General features: G+C 43.4%; 1 protein-coding gene across 1 annotated transcript; it reads right to left on the reverse strand.

The window, feature by feature from the left end:
* UQCRC2 (ubiquinol-cytochrome c reductase core protein 2) lies at positions 1 to 13,653 on the reverse strand. Its single transcript, XM_073647609.1, has 14 exons — positions 13,501 to 13,653; positions 11,605 to 11,682; positions 10,181 to 10,330; positions 9,584 to 9,648; positions 8,734 to 8,790; positions 8,430 to 8,554; positions 7,713 to 7,810; positions 7,471 to 7,528; positions 6,325 to 6,420; positions 5,489 to 5,688; positions 3,393 to 3,473; positions 2,240 to 2,316; positions 729 to 882; positions 1 to 320 (listed from the first exon to the last, which is right to left on the reverse strand). The coding sequence occupies exons 1-14, from the start codon at positions 13,531 to 13,533 to the stop codon at positions 237 to 239; spliced, it is 1,356 nt and encodes a 451-aa protein (XP_073503710.1). The 5' UTR covers positions 13,534 to 13,653; the 3' UTR covers positions 1 to 236.
* Positions 13,654 to 20,471: the final 6,818 nt, after the last annotated feature.

Consider the following 20,471-nt stretch of genomic DNA (forward strand, 5'->3'; position numbering starts at 1 on the left):
TAGAAATAATAAATCTTTTATTGTATGTTATGCTGCAAACACAGACATGTGAGCTCATCCCCCAATATATTACGATCTGAAGCCTTTGTTGATTCCACATCAGCATTTTACATGTATGGCTTAAATGTTATAAATAACTTGAGCTACATGGTGTGGATCAAAGACATCTACTCAAAGGGTCCACTTGTTATTCTTAGCAAGAGATCTGGCTTCTCCACAGGCGACTTCCTCGGACATTACAGATCAGAAGCAAAAGGAGTATTTTCCAAGTTTCCTGAAGCTGCTAAAGATTTCTTTCCAGAGACAAACTGCTTTGCAGCCTAGAATTAAAGAAAAATAATATATATATTTTTTAAGCTTAATTTCATACCACAAATCAGATATAAAGTCAACTAAAAAATACGTTTGCATATAATCTTCACAAAGCAAAGTTAGAGGAAAAGTGACGTCTCGTCTACAGATACCTGCCGGCTCACAGATTAAGAAAAATACAGGTGAACACTAGCGCCGGCAGACATCTGTAGAAGTCTCTTCACCAACCCCACTCCCCACCTGATACGGAAATGAGAAGAGTCAGATTTATGAATGACGTAAAAGGAGATTTGTAAATACAGTATGTCTTGCCCATTACAGGCAGTTAATACCTTTATCCTATTCCCTATATGTGTTGTGATTTTTTTATTTTATTTCATAAGATAATAAAAACAAAATCCCGCCACAAGACTCACATTTACTACATCGGCACTGGTGACGGCATCTATGTTCTGGATGACGGCCGCTGGTGAGGAATATGAGCCGGAGGCCAATGCCTGGGATCCAATCTCATTAAACAGCCCGGAGGAGTTATCCACAGACAGCAGGTAATGTGTTTTTAGCTGGTTCCTGAAACAACAATGGTTAGTATTCTCACCATTTTGAATACACATCACTTTCTGATGGGGTTTTGTTTCCACCATAAAGAGCAGGCATCGAATTATCAACTAAGCTTTTTATGCTTTCATTAAGGCCCCATCACATCATAACCCAAAACACTTAAAAGGTACAAATCATCTGATTATACATTTTCAGTATAGACGTACTACTGCTGATGTTGAAAAAAAACGATGCAAAGACATCCAGGCGAAATGTGCGTTTTTACATCTTTTCACTTGGGAGAGTTTTAAATAAGTTATACTCTAGAATTAGTGCGATACCATACGCAGGACTCGGCTGATCGACCAGGTCAGTAGGCTCTGACCGCTGGACGGGATCCCCGAGACCAGCCTCCTAACGTTAGGAAACTACGGTCTTCTGATTAGCTTAGCTGCAGATGCGGAGAGGTAGCAGGCAGGTCTAGGGGCTTCCGTCCAGCGGTCAGAGCCTACTGACGTGGCCGATGGACTGAGTCCTGCACAAACTCTAATGTACTCCCAACCCAGACGTTTATAGCACATCTACAGGATACGTCCGTCACGACAAAACATTAAATCTTAATTATGCCACATGTATCTTTTCAGTAAGTCAAAAGACAGACTATTGTCTGAACGCTGACTATTGAAAGTTAATGTGTTTTTCTTCGGTTGGTCAAGAAACAGACTATTGTCATATGAGCCTGAACGTTGACTCGAGTTGATGTTTGTTGCAGCTTATTATCTGCTGTCTTTGGGAGACGAGGACGCAGGGTCACTGAACAATCCATGTTTGCCAATACATTTTTTCACCATTGTATCAGTCCATGTAGCTTGGTTTCGCAGGTCAACAAGAGCACCCACTGAACCCAGTGTCTCCACAACGTCATAAGGGTGAAACCACATATTGAGGCTGGCCGCAGGTGGCTGATATGCCCTCCACACGCAGTGATCAATAACCAGATTTTGCTTCAAAATTATACTGTCCTTAGCCACAGTGGGTGGGAAAAGTTTTGGCAGTGTGTGACCAGTCACCACCTCATTCCCCTGTCACGTGGCAGCTCTGAATGGCAATGGAGAGTAGACCTCCCATAAAAGTGATTGGGGAGTGATGCATGTAAACCCAATTCTCTAAACACAGTGGCTGCGAGACGAGATTACGGTGCCCTAAAACCAGTCACGTTGTATAAATACACATTAGAGTTTAACAAATGGCTGTTGAATGAGATTTTAGAGGAAGAATCTTTGTGATTCTACAAGATAATTCTAGAATTGTCCAAAAAAATAGCTTATTTACATTGCACGCATCTGATATTACACCGATGTACGCCAGGCTGTCTCTTATTACTTACTTAGCCCTTGTAATATCAGCCTCTGTGACACTGCCTTGTGCAACAACCTTCACCTGATTCACTGCAGCTTTAATCACCTAAAAAAAAGAGAAGGTTATAGGAGTTTTGGAACAAGTATATACTAATTATTACAAGAAATACAACGTATGGACCTGCCACACAAAAAACCCTCCTATCGTATACAGGCAACAAATTAGTGAACGTCGGGTGGATTCACAAGACAGCACATTTATCGCCGCCAATACAACCTCTGTTAGATAAATGTAACTTATTTTCATTTGCAGAAATGTCTGCAGCAAATATCCCCTTAAATTAAGCTTCTGTAATGAGTTTTTGATAAAGCATATTTTCACTGCACAAAGAACCCACAGAGTATTAAAGTTTCAGCAAGTGGATGGGATTTCTAGAAATCTTACGTCCACGGTGAATTTTTTTTTTCCCGACACTGAATAAACTGACCTGTGGAGCATTTTTGATATCCACATGTCAATTTCTCCTATCTTGCGGGTACGCAGAGTTTTATGTGCAAACTTTCCCCATCCATAGCATTAGATGGTGAAAATACACAGGCAAAAAAATGTGTGCATTTTCGCTGTGCATGTAATCTGCACATGACTATCAATAAAGTTAAATATTAGGAAGTATCAAAAACAAAGCAGCTATATTTAAAACATAACATATCAAAAAAAGACAAAAAAAAACAGTCAAAAAATGAGATAAAAATGCATGTAAAAAACACTCAAAAACACAAAGAAAATGCAAGTTGATCTAATTTACCACATACGTGCAGAAATGCTGCAGATAGTCTGGAACATTGACAACTCACTAAATACTCATCGTGGGAATGTAGCCTTACAGAACTCATTTTAAAGTGGTAGTCCGGGACTTTAATGATAGCCTATCCCTAGATTAGGTCATCAATGTTTGATCGGTGGGGGTGCAACACACGGGACCCCACCATTAAGCTATTCCTGGTGTTAGCAAGAACTGTACAGCACAGCTCCGTCGACTGTATAGTGTCCGCAGCCGGGTCCTGAACATCCTCCCCCCACCGATCACACACTGATGAGCGGTGCTATAAATCAGCCATCAATGGTAAACTCCTGGACAACCACCTGAAGCAGCAACACTTAATGTTTCTTCTTTTGCTTACATCTGTTGTTGCGGCTGCATGAGACACAGAATAAACTCCAAAAAGACCAGAATCGGAATAGTTGGCATTGAATGCAGAAACCTACAAAAAATTAAAATTAAGTTTAATACAAATAAGTAACTTTAACTGATTCACAAAGCAAAGTATCCCACTCCACTGTAATGCCTTAACGCCCTATGACAAATTTTCGTCATAGGTTGCTAAAGAAAATATGGAAATAGCTCAGGAGTAGAGGCCGGTTCATATCAGGCAGATGCCAGCTGTGTTACAGATCAGAAATCAGCCTGCAATCATTTTTTTTTTTATTATTATTATTTTTATTAACAAATTCCCCCACCACCAACACAATAAACTGGACAAGTTTGGCATAGCTGTAATCGCACTGAAAATCATGAAAAAAAAAAATTAAAACAGTGTTGGCAGCTCTTTTTTACCACACAGTACTTGATGAAAACAAAGTCCAAGAAACAAAAGTACGGCAGAAGTTTTCCTTTCATGGCCTGGTTTCAGAAAATATGAATGATAGCAAAAAAAAACCTTTTTCTCCATTCATGGTTATTGGTTGGGTGAAGCCATTTATTGTCAAACTACTGTGTTTTCTCTTTTTAAATCTTAATGACAACCAAAAACATCCAAATGACCCTGATCAAAAGTTCACATACCCCAGTTCTTAATACCGTGTATTGCCCCCTCTAACATCAATAACAGCTTGAAGTCTTTTGTGGTAGTTGTGGACAAGGGTCTTTATTTTCTCAGATAGTAAAGCTGCCCATTCTTCTTGGCAAAAAGCCTCCAGTTCCTGTAAATTCCTGGGCTGTCTAGCATGAACTGCGCGCTTGAGATCTCCCCAGAGTGGCTCAATGATATTGATGTCAGGAGACTGAGATGGCCACTCCAGAACCTTCACTTTATTCTGCTGTAGCCAATGACAGGTCGACTTGGCCTTGTGTTTTGGATCGTTGTCATGTTGGAACGTCCAAGTACGTTCCATGCGCAGCTGTCGGGCTGATGAGTGCAAATTTGCCTCCAGTATTTGCTGACAACGTGCTGCATTCATCTTTCCTTCAACTTTTACCAAGTTTCCTGTGCCTTTGTAGCTCACACATCCCAAAACATCAGCGATCCACCTCCGTGCTTTACTGTAGGAATGGTGTTCCTTTCATCATAGGCCTTGTTGACCTCTCTGCAAATGAAACATCTATGGATGTGGCCAAAAAGTTCAATTTTGGTCACAACACTCCAAATTACCTTCTTCCAGAAGTTTTGAGGCTTGTCTCTGTGCTGTTTGGCGTATTGTAGGCGAGATACTTTGTGGCATTTGTGCAGTAATGGCATTCTTCTGGCAACTCAACCATGCAGCCCATTTTTCTTCAAGTGCCTCCTTATTGTGCATCTTGAAACAGCCACACCGCTAGTTTTCAGAGAGTCCTGAATTTCAGCTGATGCTATTTGTGGGTTTTTCTTGGCATCCCGAACAATTTTCCTGGCAGTTGTGGACTAAATGTTTGTTGGTCTACCTGACCGTGGTTTGTTTTTTACAGAGCTCCTGATTTTCCATTTTTTAATCACAGTTTGAACGCTGCTGACTGTCATTATGAATTCTTTGGATATCTTTTTGTATCCCTTTCCTGTGTTATACAGTTCAACTACCTTTTCCCAATTCTTTTGCTTTCCCCATGACACTCAATCCAGAAAAGTCAGTGGATGGATGAAAGATGCAAGAGTCTGTCTGAATCCCAGAAACTCACTCAGCTTTTATGCACACACACTGATTACAAACAAATAGATAACAGGTGATGATGTTACCTTTAGTAGCCATTCAAACCATTTGTGTCAAATTCTGTGCATGTTATCAGGCCAAAATCACCAGGGTACGTGAACTTTTGATCAGGGTCATTTGGAGGTATATAGATAGATAGATAGATGTGGCCCTTTTAAATGAAAGTGCAATAATGCAAGTTTCCAGAGTTCTTAAGGCGTGTAACAAAAATAAAAATAATTAGAATATATATGATATATACTGTATATTAGTAAGCAAATAACTCACTATGACAAAGCAATCTCTACGGCTCCAACTTCTTCAGTTTTATACTTACATCAAAGGGCTGAGTAGTAGCTTTGGATACAGCTTGAGACAATTTGCTGGTGGTGTTGCTTCCCCGCTTGATGTAGGGTCCTGCACCCAGGACGTGCTGGAGGACATTGAATGCATTGGCTTCAGGGCTTCCGACGGTTGCTCCTTCCACAACAACAGCAGCGTGGACAAGATCGTTTCCATTCTGCTCTCGGATCTCACCTGGTGGAAAAGATCAGACATCGATACTCTTGACCTGCAGCCACAGATTAAGGTGACTGTAAAACATTATTATTATTTAGCATTGCAAGCAAAAATCAGGAGTGGGTCTAACATGCAGAAAAAGTGCAAATGCTTCCATTAAAGTTTTCCATTATTTAACTTCTTTGCCTAGTTATGGCTGACAACTACAGAAAGTGCAAAATACTGCGGTGTGCAACTGGACTACGGTCTAGTGAACATAACATTTGACGACTTTAAGGTCATAGAAGAGATTCTGCACAGACCTAAGAAACAAAAAAGGTTTGCTCCATCAGATGCCATACGTTTAAAGTATTCTTCCTTGGTTGCAGACCGCTCCATACACACCGCAGCTGACTGGGCATGGCAGCAGTAGGCGCAGGCCGTATACAGAGTCCGCATGAGGGCTTATGATACAAGACCAGCGCAGTCATCATTTGCTTCAGACTGTCAGACATATTCACTTTGGCTCACAAGTTATACAAGTGGCCAGTAAACAACTAGTTTATTTTGACACTTCTAGAGAATACATGGACAATATACCAAAATGCATTACTCTGCATGTACTAAATAAAGAGTGAGAAAATAAGTGCAAATCACCATCAGGCGCACACCTACCTCCACGATACTGAGCCTTCACAGACGCAACCCCAGCACCGCTTCGGATGTTCAGGAACTGCTCTCCGACTTGCTTGAGGACAGAATGGCTGACACCTAAAACAGGACACAGTCAGTTTTGTAGACCTTATAAATGTAAGTTCAGACAGTTTATTTGATAAGTTTTCTGCTGAGAAAAGGGCAACAAAAACCAAAGGTTTCAGTGAATTATTTCATGCCTTTTTTTTGTGTATGGGTCATTTTATTTCCTTCTAATTGATTCAGTGGTAACATTTGGATTTTATTTTAAAGACAGACACCACTGAAATTGATATATTGCTTTATTTCCCAAGCTTAACCCACTGACGTAAAATCAGGTGTGGGTAACGTCAGCGCTGGGGTGCCCAGATACATAGCTAGTATCTGTATCAGCAGGGGCCAGAAGGGAGCTCCCGTTAACCATACAAATGGAGCCATTGCTGACACTCACCGGCTCCCATTGGCCTCCCGGGACACGATCGCAGGGGCACTGACGAGTTTACCATGGCAGCCAGGCTAAAGGCCTATACTGTTTTTGGTACTCCTGTGCTGCTCAGCCTTAGAAGTTATGGCTCTTGGAAGAACGAGGGACAAATGCAAAAACGAAAACTGGCTTCGGAGACAAGGAGTTAAAGAAAACCGTATCATGTGCGTTTCCCATTTAAAATCAATAAGAAGATAATTCAAAGAGTACGCTGATGTGATGTTTGAAGTAAAACTGTTCGAAAATTGTTTAAAAAGTCAGGAAACCTAAAATTTAATTAAAAAAATAATACTAAATGTTGCATCAATTATTCCACCTAATCCGATATCAGCATATATAATAATATATTGTCCAATTCAGCATTTATGTAGAAAAAGCTTTTTATAAGACTGTTCACAACTCAGTTTTACTCTACCATAAGCCAACAAGGCACTTGTTAGTATACAGATGGTCCGCACACCTTTTTTTTTTTCCAGTTTGCAGCACCTGTACATATATAATTTTTGTGTTTTCGTGGCAGTCAAAAGCCAATGTATGCCTCAGCACTGGTGCACGAGAGGTCTGTCAGAAGTATACGTGAAGAAAGAACCGAGATGTGACCATAGCCATAACCTGACTTCTGCCATACTCCCATTAATACACACCTAGTCCAACCAGGGCCATTCTTGCGCTTGTAAAGTGATTCTGTACAAACTGATGTAGCTACAAAAAGACAAAAAAATGTTGTTTTTTTTTAACTATTTAAAAAGATAAATTAAATTAGCATACATCAATGATTCATGTCACAAAAAAAATCTCTAGGGTTCATAGATGCCACAATTAATTTATATAATACATTTTACACAAACTACACATTTAAAAACAGACATTTAGTGTAAATAGTTACCTCATCGGGCGACACGTTTCCAATTCTGTAGCAAGGACAAAATAAGGAGTTAGCAAGAGTATTGCGATAAGATGCAGCGTGAAGGTTTTCCAAGACACCTGAGAATAAACAAAATCAGAAATTCAGTACAAGTATGGCCGTGCAATAAATACATGGGGATTACAGGAATGTTTGAATGCCCTTAGTATTATCCTTCAAGTTGTAACATACAGACAATGTCTCAGAAGTTTTTATAGAGTGTAGTGCTGATTTTATGACATTTCACAACACAATAAAGCCTCATTCAGACAGACGTTTTTTGCATACAAGTGCAATCCATGTTTTTCAAAAATAGCACTTGTACCTATAATAGTAAAAGGGGTCATTCACATGTCCGTGATTTCCCGTGGACCAAGCAGTCCGTGCAAAATCGCGGAGACGTCTGATTTTGAGCTGATACTCGTCAATGCAAGTCTATGGGTCTGTTTAAAAAAAAAAAAAAACAGACAGCACTCGAATGCCTTCTGAGTGCGGACTGATTTTCATGGACTGTTAGATATGAGAAACTCTTCCTTTTCTTTTTCATGAGAAAAACTGATAATATTCGGTCCAAACGCTGATGAAACGTGGTCCGTTTTTCTCATATGTGAAAAAAAAACTGATGTGTAAATGAGGTCCAATTGTTAAAACACTTTAGAAAACATTTATCACGTGATTAGAGCCTGTCTCATTACTCACCGACTTGTGGGTTCTGATAAGCCAGAAGTTTATCAGTCTTTACTCGGCTTTGAAGGTCAGACACTTCCCATCTTCTGAATTCAGGGGCCGTGGTGACATTAATGAGATATTCCATTACGGTATCACTGGAGCAAATAAAGAGATATTTTGCACTTCTTTCAAATACAGATCGTGTGTGTGACAAAGTGTGAGCCTTTTAATGTGAATGCAAAGTAAAATATCTAGATAAAATGTCATATTCCTTCCCCTGATCCACAAACCAGGGGCAGGAGGGTACGGTGAAGAGAACGGAAGAGATACTTACACATAGTCCCTCAGGCACTCCACGGTGTACACCATGTTTTCCCTCGTAGATGTTACACTGCAAACAGAAATCCATACAATTATTCTGTGATTCCTAACACTATCAACATCTGTCACCAAGTGATAGCCATTATAACTAAGAAGAAAAGCTTCTTCTATGGAAGCCTCATCAAAACTAAAGTTTAGGGCTCATTCACACATCAGAAAACTGAAAGAACGCATACAATAAAAACAAAAACTTAGACATGTCCTATGTAGATCTAATTGTCATTCAAGTGAATGGATTGGCAAAAATATATATATTATATATATATATCTCTATCAGAAAGAAAGATAGTAAGTACTCTGATGTCAGTACATTTTGAACGGCGTAATTATATGAGAAACTTGATTTTTTTTTTTCATAAGGAGAAGAAATATTAAAGAAGCCCCACAGAAGAAGGATACAAAATAGATGCAGCAAACTAAGAGAAAGGAAAAAAAAAAGTGGTGTGAATGAGGCTTTACACCAGTCAATCGCAGATCAGAACATGGCACAATTACCGTATATGCGAGAAGCTCCTGAAAATTGTTGCACGTAACTTGCTTCATGTTTATCACACAGACATTCCCGACCCCTGCACCAAAGCTGTAAAGGTTACTCCCAACATTGATCATCATCACCTGTCTACAGGATAGATGATGGCTTTGTGATCAGTGGGGATTGGACCACTGGGAACCCTTCCTTTAAGTACTCTGAACTTTTCAGAGTCCCAGCAGTCGGCCCTCCACTGATCAGAAAGTATTTATCTATTTTATGGAAAGGTGATAACTTTCAATGTTGGGAATAATTAGAAATTCTGGATACAAACCTTAATCCTGCGCCTGCAGCTTCTATGCCTCGAGTTATTTTAAAAGAAGAGGCTCCCTTTGTAGTCTGTAAGGAGAAAAAAAAATGGAAATTATACAGAGGCCAAATAATCTTTCTGAATGCACTAAATGTGAGATCTCAAAATTCCTGCAATTTCTGATCTCTTCTGAGCATGGACATTAGTAAACTTATAGGTAGAGGCGAAAAAACTATTTTATTTGGCAACTAGAACAGATTTGCAAAACGCTATTTTCCAACCAGTGGTCTGAGTTGTCAGCTCTTCAGGTGCTTGTAGAGACCACCGGCGTCGTGGTGCTGCAGCGGATTGGAGATATAAGCAACACTTTTTTTTTTTTTTAAATAATCTCTTCCTCCCGTGGCATTTTTTTATATATATATTTTTTAAGTTGGAAAACACCTTTAATGCAAGTTATTTTACGCCATCATGATGCATTTTTTTTGCAGTATGGCTTCACTGTATGTTTGCCATGTTCTTCCACATAATAATATAAAACAAATCTTAATGTATGCAGCCAAAAATGTTTTCATAAGGTTCTTAAGTCAAGTGCAATTCTAACCAATGTACAGTAAACCTTACCAGGTTGGATGCCAGGCGCAGCACGTGATTAACACCCAAGTTGTTGCCACTTTCATATCTGCTTCCAGCCTTCACAAATACCCCAATCTTAGAAGCCGGGGAGTAGTTTTCTAGAGATGCAATTACAAGCCCATTTGGCAACTTTGTGATCTGAAAAACCCAAGTAAAATGGCTTTATACATAAGCAGCATGGTAACAAGTCAGTATGTAGCAACAGTATTCAGGATCTGAGTAGTCCCATACTTGGTGGCAGTAGACAGACTGGTTGTCCTCCTTTTGCCCGCTATAGTCATTTTCTCTCCATTGAAACAGATGGAAGTTATCCAATATTATTATTATTTATTATTATGGCGCCATTTATTCCATGCCGATTTATGGCGACAGAGTAAGGGGGTATACATACCAAAAACAATTATAATAATCTTAACAAAACGAGTCAGCGACTGGTACAGGAGAGAGGACCCTGTCCACGAGGGCGCAAGATCTCCATGGACAATATTCACCTACAGTACAGACCAAAAGTTTGGACACATTCTCATTTAAAGATTTTTCTGTATTTTCATGACTATGAAAATTGTACATTCACACTGAAGGCATCAAAACTATGAATTAACACATGTGGAATTATATACTTAACAAAAAAGTGTGAAACAACTGAAAATAGGTCTTATATTCTAGGTTCTTCAAAGTAGCCACCTTTTGCTTTGATGACTGCTTTGCACATTCTTGGCATTCTCTTGATGAGCTTCAAGCTCCTCACAGCCCCCCACAGGTCATGTTCTCAGGATTTCCTTAGTATTGCACAGGTGATGGAAGTATCATCAAGACATCAGGAATTCTCTCACCTATGGAAATCCTGAAACCATGACCTGCACGGGGCCACGAGGAATGGAGTTTGGGAAACACTGACCTAGATCAACGTTTAACACCAAAGCAAATTTTAAATTATGTGAAGAATTAAAAGGAGTTGTACTAAGACTGTAAATTATCCCCTATACATAGAATAGGAGACAACATAGCGATTGCTGGGGGTCCGACCATTGGGGCCCCACAGATCCAGTAAACAGGGCTCTGCACACTACCTAAATGGATCAGCGGTCACTTGTGCTCCATTGACTGTCCATGCGATCTCCAGCATCGACAATGAATAGGATGGGATGGGGGTACTCATGCTCGACTTTATCTCCAGTAAGATGGGGCTCTACAAAAGTCCCAATCTCAGCATCCCAATCAGAAGGTTATTTCCAATTCTATGCATGGAGGGGAAATAACTTTCAAATTTTGTACAACCCCATTAACAACAGAGTTAAAGACACTTATTTACCATACGTCTGTACACAGACAGCGGACACGTGGAGGCCGGGTATTTACAGGGACATTACATAGAGCATTTTGTGATAGTCATAAAATCCGACATGGCTTACCTCCAGCTCCTCGGGCAGAAGACGTGCTCCTCCGGCAGCTTCTGACTTGGCGGCTGCTGTTGCAGAATACAGCCGTCTCTAGAAGAAAGAGCAGCAATGGTTACTTGGCGTCATTGGAAAGTTTCTAATATGGTTAAAGTAATCTTACATTTAGATAACTCTCTGCGCCTTCAGACAAATCACATACATGAAAGAGGAGGCGAGAGAGCAGCAGAAGCGGTCACTTCTCTGGATGTATAACATATGTCCGAAGACGGGAAGAGAAGCCGCAGGGATTACACGATGTCACAGGATCCCCAGGAAAGCCGGCACCAGATGAGAGTATAAAGGGTTATTTTAAAAGGTGGAAACATAGGGATTAAAAAAGGGTTTGCCTTCTAGTGGCAGCAGCATACCCCAATGGTCTCCTGTGCCCCCCAAAGAAGTGATAGAGAAAAGGGTGTTGTCCAAGTAGTTTTATCATCGATACTCAGTTCATGAACATGGAGATGACTGGGAGGATCCACACGAGTATTTCCAGGGCCGTACACTGACTACAATGCCCAGACTGACTGCAGATCTCCAGACCCGAACTTGAGGACACAAACGAGACCACAAGTTCTGAGAGACCGATGCCAGACCGCATAAGGCCCTGGAAATGCGCTGGTGTGCATTAGCAGCCCCCCCCCCCCCGCTCTGCTGGGGGCAGTAGCAGTTTTCCCCATGCTCTACTGGGGGCAGTAGCAGTAGTCCCCCTGTTCTGCTGGGGGCAGTAGCAGTTTTCCCCATGCTCTACTGGGGGCAGTAGCAGTAGTCCCCCTGTTCTGCTGGGGGTAGTAGTAGCCCCCCCTGCTCTGTTGGGTGCAGTAGCAGTAGTCCCCCTGTTCTGCTGGGGGTAGTAGCAGTAGTCCCCCTGTTCTGCTGGGGGTAGTAGCAGTAGTCCCCCTGTTCTGCTGGGGGTAGTAGCAGTAGTCCCCCTGTTCTGCTGGGGGTAGTAGCAGTAGTCCCCCTGTTCTGCTGGGGGTAGTAGCAGTAGTCCCCCTGTTCTGCTGGGGGTAGTAGCAGTAGTCCCCCTGTTCTGCTGGGGGTAGTAGCAGTAGTCCCCCTGTTCTGCTGGGGGTAGTAGCAGTAGTCCCCCTGTTCTGCTGGGGGTAGTAGCAGTAGTCCCCCTGTTCTGCTGGGGGTAGTAGCAGTAGTCCCCCTGTTCTGCTGGGGGTAGTAGCAGTAGTCCCCCTGTTCTGCTGGGGGTAGTAGCAGTAGTCCCCCTGTTCTGCTGGGGGTAGTAGCAGTAGTCCCCCTGTTCTGCTGGGGGTAGTAGCAGTAGTCCCCCTGTTCTGCTGGGGGTAGTAGTAGCCCCCCCTGCTCTGCTGGGTGCAGTAGCAGTAGTCCCCCTGTTCTGCTGGGGGTAGTAGCAGTAGTCCCCCTGTTCTGCTGGGGGTAGTAGCAGTAGTCCCCCTGTTCTGCTGGGGGTAGTAGCAGTAGTCCCCCTGTTCTGCTGGGGGTAGTAGCAGTAGTCCCCCTGTTCTGCTGGGGGTAGTAGCAGTAGTCCCCCTGTTCTGCTGGGGGTAGTAGCAGTAGTCCCCCTGTTCTGCTGGGGGTAGTAGCAGTAGCCCCCCTGCTCTGTTGGGGGTAGTAGTAGTCCCCCTGCTCTGCTGGAGGCCATGATGTCACACAGGACAGCGGGGTCACCTTCACCCCGGCCCGCCACAGTCACACACAGGACAGTGACCACGGAGCCCCAGCAGCTGCCGCAGAACCTCCTGTACCCGGGGTCACCGGGCACAGCTCCCCATACACACCGGGGGTGCAGGTCTGAGCGACCACCAGCGCTCCCCACCCCACTGTACGTGACCACCAGCAGACATAGCCGCCCCCTGCCGTTGTGAACAGGACGATAACACGGAGACCCGTCCTTACCGAGAGGAACCGGGCGCCGCTGATCAGCTTCATGACCGCACTGTCTCCTTCAGCTGCTGACAGGAAGGCGAAGATGGCGGCGTCCGCTTACCCGGCATGCCCCGCTCCGCCCCGTGTCCATCACCCGAGTCCTTCCCTCACACTCGTTGTCCCGCCCAGAAGCAAAACTATCGGTGTAGGAGCTGGAACCGGAGCCGGGGCCCAAAGGTCCCTATGGCCCATGTAAAAATATTAATGTGAAAGACCTGCGATAAATGGAGCTTATGTTACTGCCAATAAACACTACAACTCCCAGCATGTTACTTAACCTGTGAGGTGGTATACTACTGACTGCGCTACAACTAGAAAACACATTGGAAAATGTCATGGATAACATCCGGGTGGTCATGCAGATTTCACCGCTGCCACCAATCGTCAGGACAATCACACAATTGACTGACAAGTGGTGGCCGAGGCCGCTTCCACTGCTATTATTGGGGAACTCACAGTGAGCGTATAGTATATACACCTCCGATACCAACGCATGGAACATATATACACTGCTCAAAAAAATAAAGGGAAGACTTAAACAACAGAATATAACTCCAAGTAAATGAAACTTCTGTGAAATCAAACTGTCCACTTAGGAAGCAACACTGATTGACAATCAATTTCACATGCTGTTGTACAAATGGAATAGACAATAGATGGAAATTATTGGCAATTATCAAGACACCCTCAATAAAGGAGTGGTTCTGCAGGTGGGGACCACAGACCACATCTCAGTATCAATGCTTTCTGGCTGATGTTTTGGTCACTTTTGAATGTTGGTTGTGCTTTCACACTCGTGGTAGCATGAGACGGACTCTACAACCCGCAGAAGTTGCTCAGGTAGTGCAGCTCATCCAGGATGGCACATCAATGCGAGCTGTGGCAAGAAGGTCTGCTGTGTCTATCAGCGTAGTGTCCAGAGGCTGGAGGCGCTACCAGGAGACAGGCCAGTACAGCAGGAGACGTGGAGGGGGCCGTAGGAGGGCAACAACCCATTTGCAGGACCGCTACCTCCACCTTTGTGCAAGGAGGAACAGGAGGAGCACTGTCAGAGCCCCGCAAAATGACCTCCAGCAGGCCACAAATGTGCATGTGTCTGCACAAACGGTTAGAAACCAACTCCATGAGGGTGGTATGAGGGCCCGACGTCCACAGATGGGGGTTGTGCTCACAGCCCAACACTGTGCAGGACGCTTGGCATTTGCCACAGAACACCAGGATTGGCAAAGTCGCCACTGGCTCCCTGTGCTCTTCACAGATAAAAGCAGGTTCACACTGAGCACATGTGACAGACGTGACAGAGTCTGGAGACGCCGTGGAGAGCGATCTGCTGCCTGCAACATCCTTCAGCATGACAGGTTTGGCAGTGGGTCAGTAATGGTGTGGGGTGGCATTTCTTTGGAGGGCCGCACAGCCCTCCATGTGCTCGACATAGGTAGCCTGACTGCCATTAGGTACCCAGATGAGATCCTCAGACCCCTTGCTGTTGCTGTTGGCCCTGGGTTCCTCCTAATGCAAGACAATGCCAGACCTCATGTGGCTGGAGTATGTCAGCAGTTTCTGCAATATGAAGGCATTGAAGCTATGGACTGGCCTGCCCTTTCCCCAGACCTGAATCCGATTGAGCACATCTGGGACATCATGTCTCGCTCCATCCACGAACGTCACGTTGCACCACAGACTGTCCAGGAGTTGGCGGATGCTTTAGTCCAGGTCTGGGAGGAGATCCCACAGGAGACCATCCGCAACCTCATCAGGAGCATGCCCAGGCATTGTAGGGAGGTCATACAGGCACGTGGAGGCCACACACAATGCTGAGCCTCATTTTGACTTGATTTAAGGACATTATATCAAAGTTGGATCAGCCTGTAATGTGTTTTTCCACTTTAATTTTGGGGGTGACTCCAAATCCAGGCCTCCATTGGTTAATAAATTTGATTTCCATTGATGATTTTTGTGTGATTTTGTTGTCAGCACATTCAACTTTGTACAGAACAAAGTATTCAATGAGAACATTTCATTCATTCAGATCTAGGATGTGTTATTTGATTGTTCCCTTTATTTTTTTGAGCAGTGTATATGAGGGGAGGTATGTGTCACACAGGTTGCTAGCCTGTGTGAACTAAAACCAATAAACTTTCTTCCATCATGTTATATGCTGGAGGTTAACTCTTTTAAAGAGTGTGGTTTTATGAGAATGACATAGAGATGGGAGGGAAGTCATTCCCCTACCTCCCCTCAGGGTGTGGCTGAGCAGGGTTAAATGGTCAGTCAGCTTTGGTTCTCTGGAGTGTGTGGTCTAGAGAGTGAAGTCTCCAGGCTGTGTTTGGGTGAAACCAGAGAGCAACACCGGAGGACTGGCGTTGCTGAAGACTTCACTGTGCTACCTGCAGCGGGCAGGGCCTTGCTTACTATTGGACTCTGTCATACCTTATCTTTTTGTTTTTCCCGTTAACCCCGAGAGGGTCTGTTTATTTTTATGGGACACTGCTGAAGTTTATGCCACTGAATAACCAGCAGGAAGTTAACCCAAACCGTGTGTCCTGTGTCTGCCTCTGGAGAGCGGAGCAAGTCGCTTTACCACAATATATACAGTGGGGAAAAAAAGTATTTAGTCAGCCACCAATTGTGCAAGTTCTCCCACTTAAAAAGATGAGAAAGACCTGTAATTGACATCATAGGTAGACCTCAACTGTGAGAGACAAAATGAGAAAACAAATCCTGAAAATCACATTGTCTGATTTGGAAAGAATTTTTTTTCAAATTTTGGTGGAAAATAAGTATTTGGTTAATTACAAACAAGCAAGATTTCTGGCTCTCACAGACCTGTAACCTCTTCTTTAAGAGGCTCCTCTGTCCTCCACTGAACTTGTTATCAGTATAAAAGACACCTGTCTGCAACCTCAAACAGTCACACTCCAAACTCGACTATGGTGAAGACCAAAGAGCTATCGAAGGACACCAGAAACAAAATTGTAGCCCTGCACCAGGCTGGGAAGACTGAATCTGTAATAGGCAAGCAGCTTGGTGTGAAGAAATCAACCGTGGGAGCAATAATTAGAAAAAGGAAGACATACAAGACCACTGATAATCTGCCTTGATCTGGGGCTCCACACAAGATCTCACCACGTGGGGTCAAAATGATCTCAAGAACAGTGAGCAAAAATCCCAGAACCACACGGGGGGGCCTAGTGAATGACCTGCAGAGAGCTGAGACCAACGTTACACAGGCTACCATCAGTAACACACTACCCCGCCAGGGACTCAGATCCTGCAGTGCCAGACGTGTCCCCCTGCTTAAGCCATACATGTCCGGGCCCATCTGAAGTTTACTAGAGAGCATTTGTATTATCCAGAAGAGTATTGGGAGAATGTCATATGGTCAGGTGAAACCAAAGTAGAACTGTTTAGTAGAAACACAACTCGTCGTGTTTGGAGGAGAAAGAATGCTGAGTTGCATCCAAAGAACACCATACCTACTGTGAAGCATGGGAGTGGCAACATCATGCTTTGGAGCTGTTTCTCTGCCAAGAGACCAGGACGACTGATTCGTGTACATGAAAGAATGAATGGGGCCATGTATCGTGAGATTTTGAGTGAAGGAGTGGCTTCATAAGAAGCATTTCAAGGTCCTGGAGTGGCCTAGCCAGTCTCCAGATCTAAACCCTATAGAAAACCTTTGGAGGGAGTTGAAAGTCTGTAGCCCAGCGACAGCCTCAAAATATCACTGCTCTAGAGGAGATCTGCATGGAGGAATGGGCCAACATACCAACAACAGTGTGTTGTAATTGACCAAATACTTATTTTCCACCAAAATTTGAAAAAAAATTCTTTCCAAATCAGACAATGTGATTTTCAGGATTTGTTTTCTCATTTTGTCTCTCATAGTTGAGGTCTACCTATGATGTAAATTACAGGCCTCTCTCATCTTTTTAAGTGGGAGAACTTGCACAATTGACTAAATACTTTTTTTTCCACTGTATATGTGTATATATATATATATATATATGTGTATATATATATATATATATATATATATATATATATATATACACACACGTGGTCAAAATTTTTGGTACCCCTCGTTCAATGAAAGAAAAACCCACAATGGTCACAGAAATAGCTTGAATCTGACAAAAGTAATAATAAATTAAAAATCTATGAAAATGAACAAATGAAAGTCAGTCATTGCTTTTCAACCCTGCTTCCACAGAATTTTAAAAAAATTAAACTCATGAAATAGGCCTGGACAGAAATGATGGTACCTCTGAAAATAATATGACAAAAGGGACATGTTAAATCAGGTTGAGTCCACTAATTAGCATCACAGGTGTCTACAATCTTGTAATCAGTCAGTGGGCCTGTATATACGGTTACAGATACTCACTGTGCTGTTTGGTGACATGGTGTGTACCACACTCAACATGGACCAGAGGAAGCGAAGGAAAGAGTTGTCTCAGGAGATTAGAAAGAAAATTATAAACAAGCATGTTAAAGGTAAAAGTTATAAGACCATCTCCAAGCAGCTTGATGTTCCTATGACTACAGTTGCACATATTATTCAGAAATTTAAGATCCATGGGACTGTAGCCATCCTCCCTGGACGTGGCCGCAGAAGGAAAATTGATGACAAATCAAAGAGACGGATAATACAAATGGTAACGAAAAAGCCCAGGAAAACGTCTAAAGAGATTAAAGGTGAACTTCAAGCTCAAGGAACATCAGTGTCAAATCGCACTATCCGTCGTTGTTTGATCCAAAGTGGAATTCATAGGAGACGACCAAGGAGAACACCATTGTTGAAAAAAAATCATAAAAAACAGACTAGAATTTGCCAAACTACATGTTGACAAGCCACAAAGCTTCTGGGAAATGTCCTATGGACAGATGAGACAAAAATGAAAGTTTTTGGCAAGGCACATCAACTCTATGTTCACAGATGGAAAAATGAAGCATATCAAGAAAAGAACACTGTCCCTACTATGAAACATGGAGGAGGCCTGTTATGTTCTGGGGCTGCTTTGCTGCATCTGGCACAGGGTGTCTTGAATCCGTGCAGGGTACAATGAAATCTCAAGACTATCAAGGGATTCTAGAGAGAAATGTGCTGCTCAGTGTCAGAAAGCTTGGTCTCAGTCGCAGGTCATGGGTCTTGCAACGGGATAATGACCCAAAACACACAGCTAAAAACACCCAAGGATGGCTAAGAGGAAAACATTGGACTATTCTGAAGTGGCCTTCTATGAGCCCTGACCGAAATCCTATTGAACATCTTTGGAAAAAGCTGAAACATGCCATCTGGAAAAGGCAACCTTCAAACACGAGACAACTGGAGCAGTTTGCTCATGAGGAGTGGGCCAAAATACCTGTCGAGAGGTGCAGAAGTCTCATTGACAGTTATTGCCTCAAAAGGTTGTTCAACAAAATATTAAGTTAAGAAGAGTATCATCATTTCTGTCCAGGCCTATTTCATGAGTTTAATTTTTTTTTTTAATTCTGTGGAAGCAGAGTTGAAAAGCAATGACTGACTTTCATTTGGTTCATTTTCATAGATTTTTCATTTATTATTACTTTTGTCAGATTCAAGTTATTTCTGTGACCATTGTGGGTTTTTCTTTCATTAAACGAGGGGTACCAACAATTTTGACCACGTGTGTATACATACCGTATATATATGTATATATATATTGTAATGCAGCGGCTTGCTGCATTGCTAGAATGTCCAGGGGGTGTGCTCTAGCTGACCATTTACCTCCCCCTCAGGTGACTGATCACGTGACTGTGACATCATCACAGGTCCTGTGTGCACAAAAGGATATATAAACCCTGGTAGTTTTGAAACAGGGAGAGAAAGAGTGGCCTGGTGAGGCCTAGAAAGAGAGGCCTGGTGAAGCCTGGAAGGCAGAGGCTGGATCCCCCTGTGTTTAGGATACCAGTAGCCTTGGAGGGCGAGAGGCCTGGTCCCTGTGTGGGACTCCACAAGCCTGGAAGGCAGAGGCTGGATCCCCCCTGTGTTTGAGATACCAGTAGCCTTTGAAGGTACGTGGCCCGGAGGCCCCATCTGGGAAGTCTTAAAGCCACAGCTGTGGCAGAACCGAGCTGACTGAAGCAGCTACAACCCGGCAAAGGTAAAAACACTGCTTGATGTGGACTTTGATATTATTACCTCGCTGAAGGCTGTGTCTGGAGCCAAGTGGGCATGTCTGTCACTAGAAAGGCTCTGGGATATTATGTGTAACATGTCGGCGAGCCACTGAGATGGACTATGTTATGAGCGGTTTATGAGATGTAATAAACTGCTGGACTGTGAATTACCGAAAAACATTGCATGTGTGCTTTAATTGACCCGGTGAAGCGGGTGCCCCCAGCGTGATGAATAGCGGTACCTCACATGTGATGGAGAATACGGGCAACTGCAGCCTGGTTGCTAGGGGTAACGGCACAGGACGACGAGTGTGGCATCTAGCTGTGGCTCGGCGGGGTCACAAGATTAAAGCATCTGGCTGTAACTCGGCGGGGTTTCGAAAATTGTCGTCGCACCCAAACCTGGTTTGCTGTGGCTCGGCGGGGTCACGAAGATTATAAGCATCTGGCTGTAATTCGGCGGGGTTACGAAAATTGTCGTCGCACCCAAATCTGGTTTGCTGTGGCTCGGCGGGGCCAAGAAAATTTTCCGGGGAGAGTGGTGTGGAGTGTCTAGTATGAACAGCGTACCGCGATGGCTATGAATGGAGCAGTATCCCCAGACGGAATGGAGAAGTGGTTAGATGACCGGCTGCAAACACTCTTCAGCAAAATAGAGTTTTCTGAAGAGGTGCAGGAGCAGATGAAAATGGCTGTGAAGGGAGCAGCAGATGAGACTGAAGCTGCTGAGCAGTTAAGGTAACTGTTAAAATTGCAGCAACAGGACATGGTGCAGGAACGGCAGGAGCTGTTGGCAC

The sequence above is a fragment of the Phyllobates terribilis genome, unplaced genomic scaffold, assembly GCF_046119375.1.
Source record: "Phyllobates terribilis strain yellow unplaced genomic scaffold, ASM4611937v1 Scaffold_9__5_contigs__length_417890890, whole genome shotgun sequence".
Taxonomy (NCBI): domain Eukaryota; kingdom Metazoa; phylum Chordata; class Amphibia; order Anura; family Dendrobatidae; genus Phyllobates; species Phyllobates terribilis.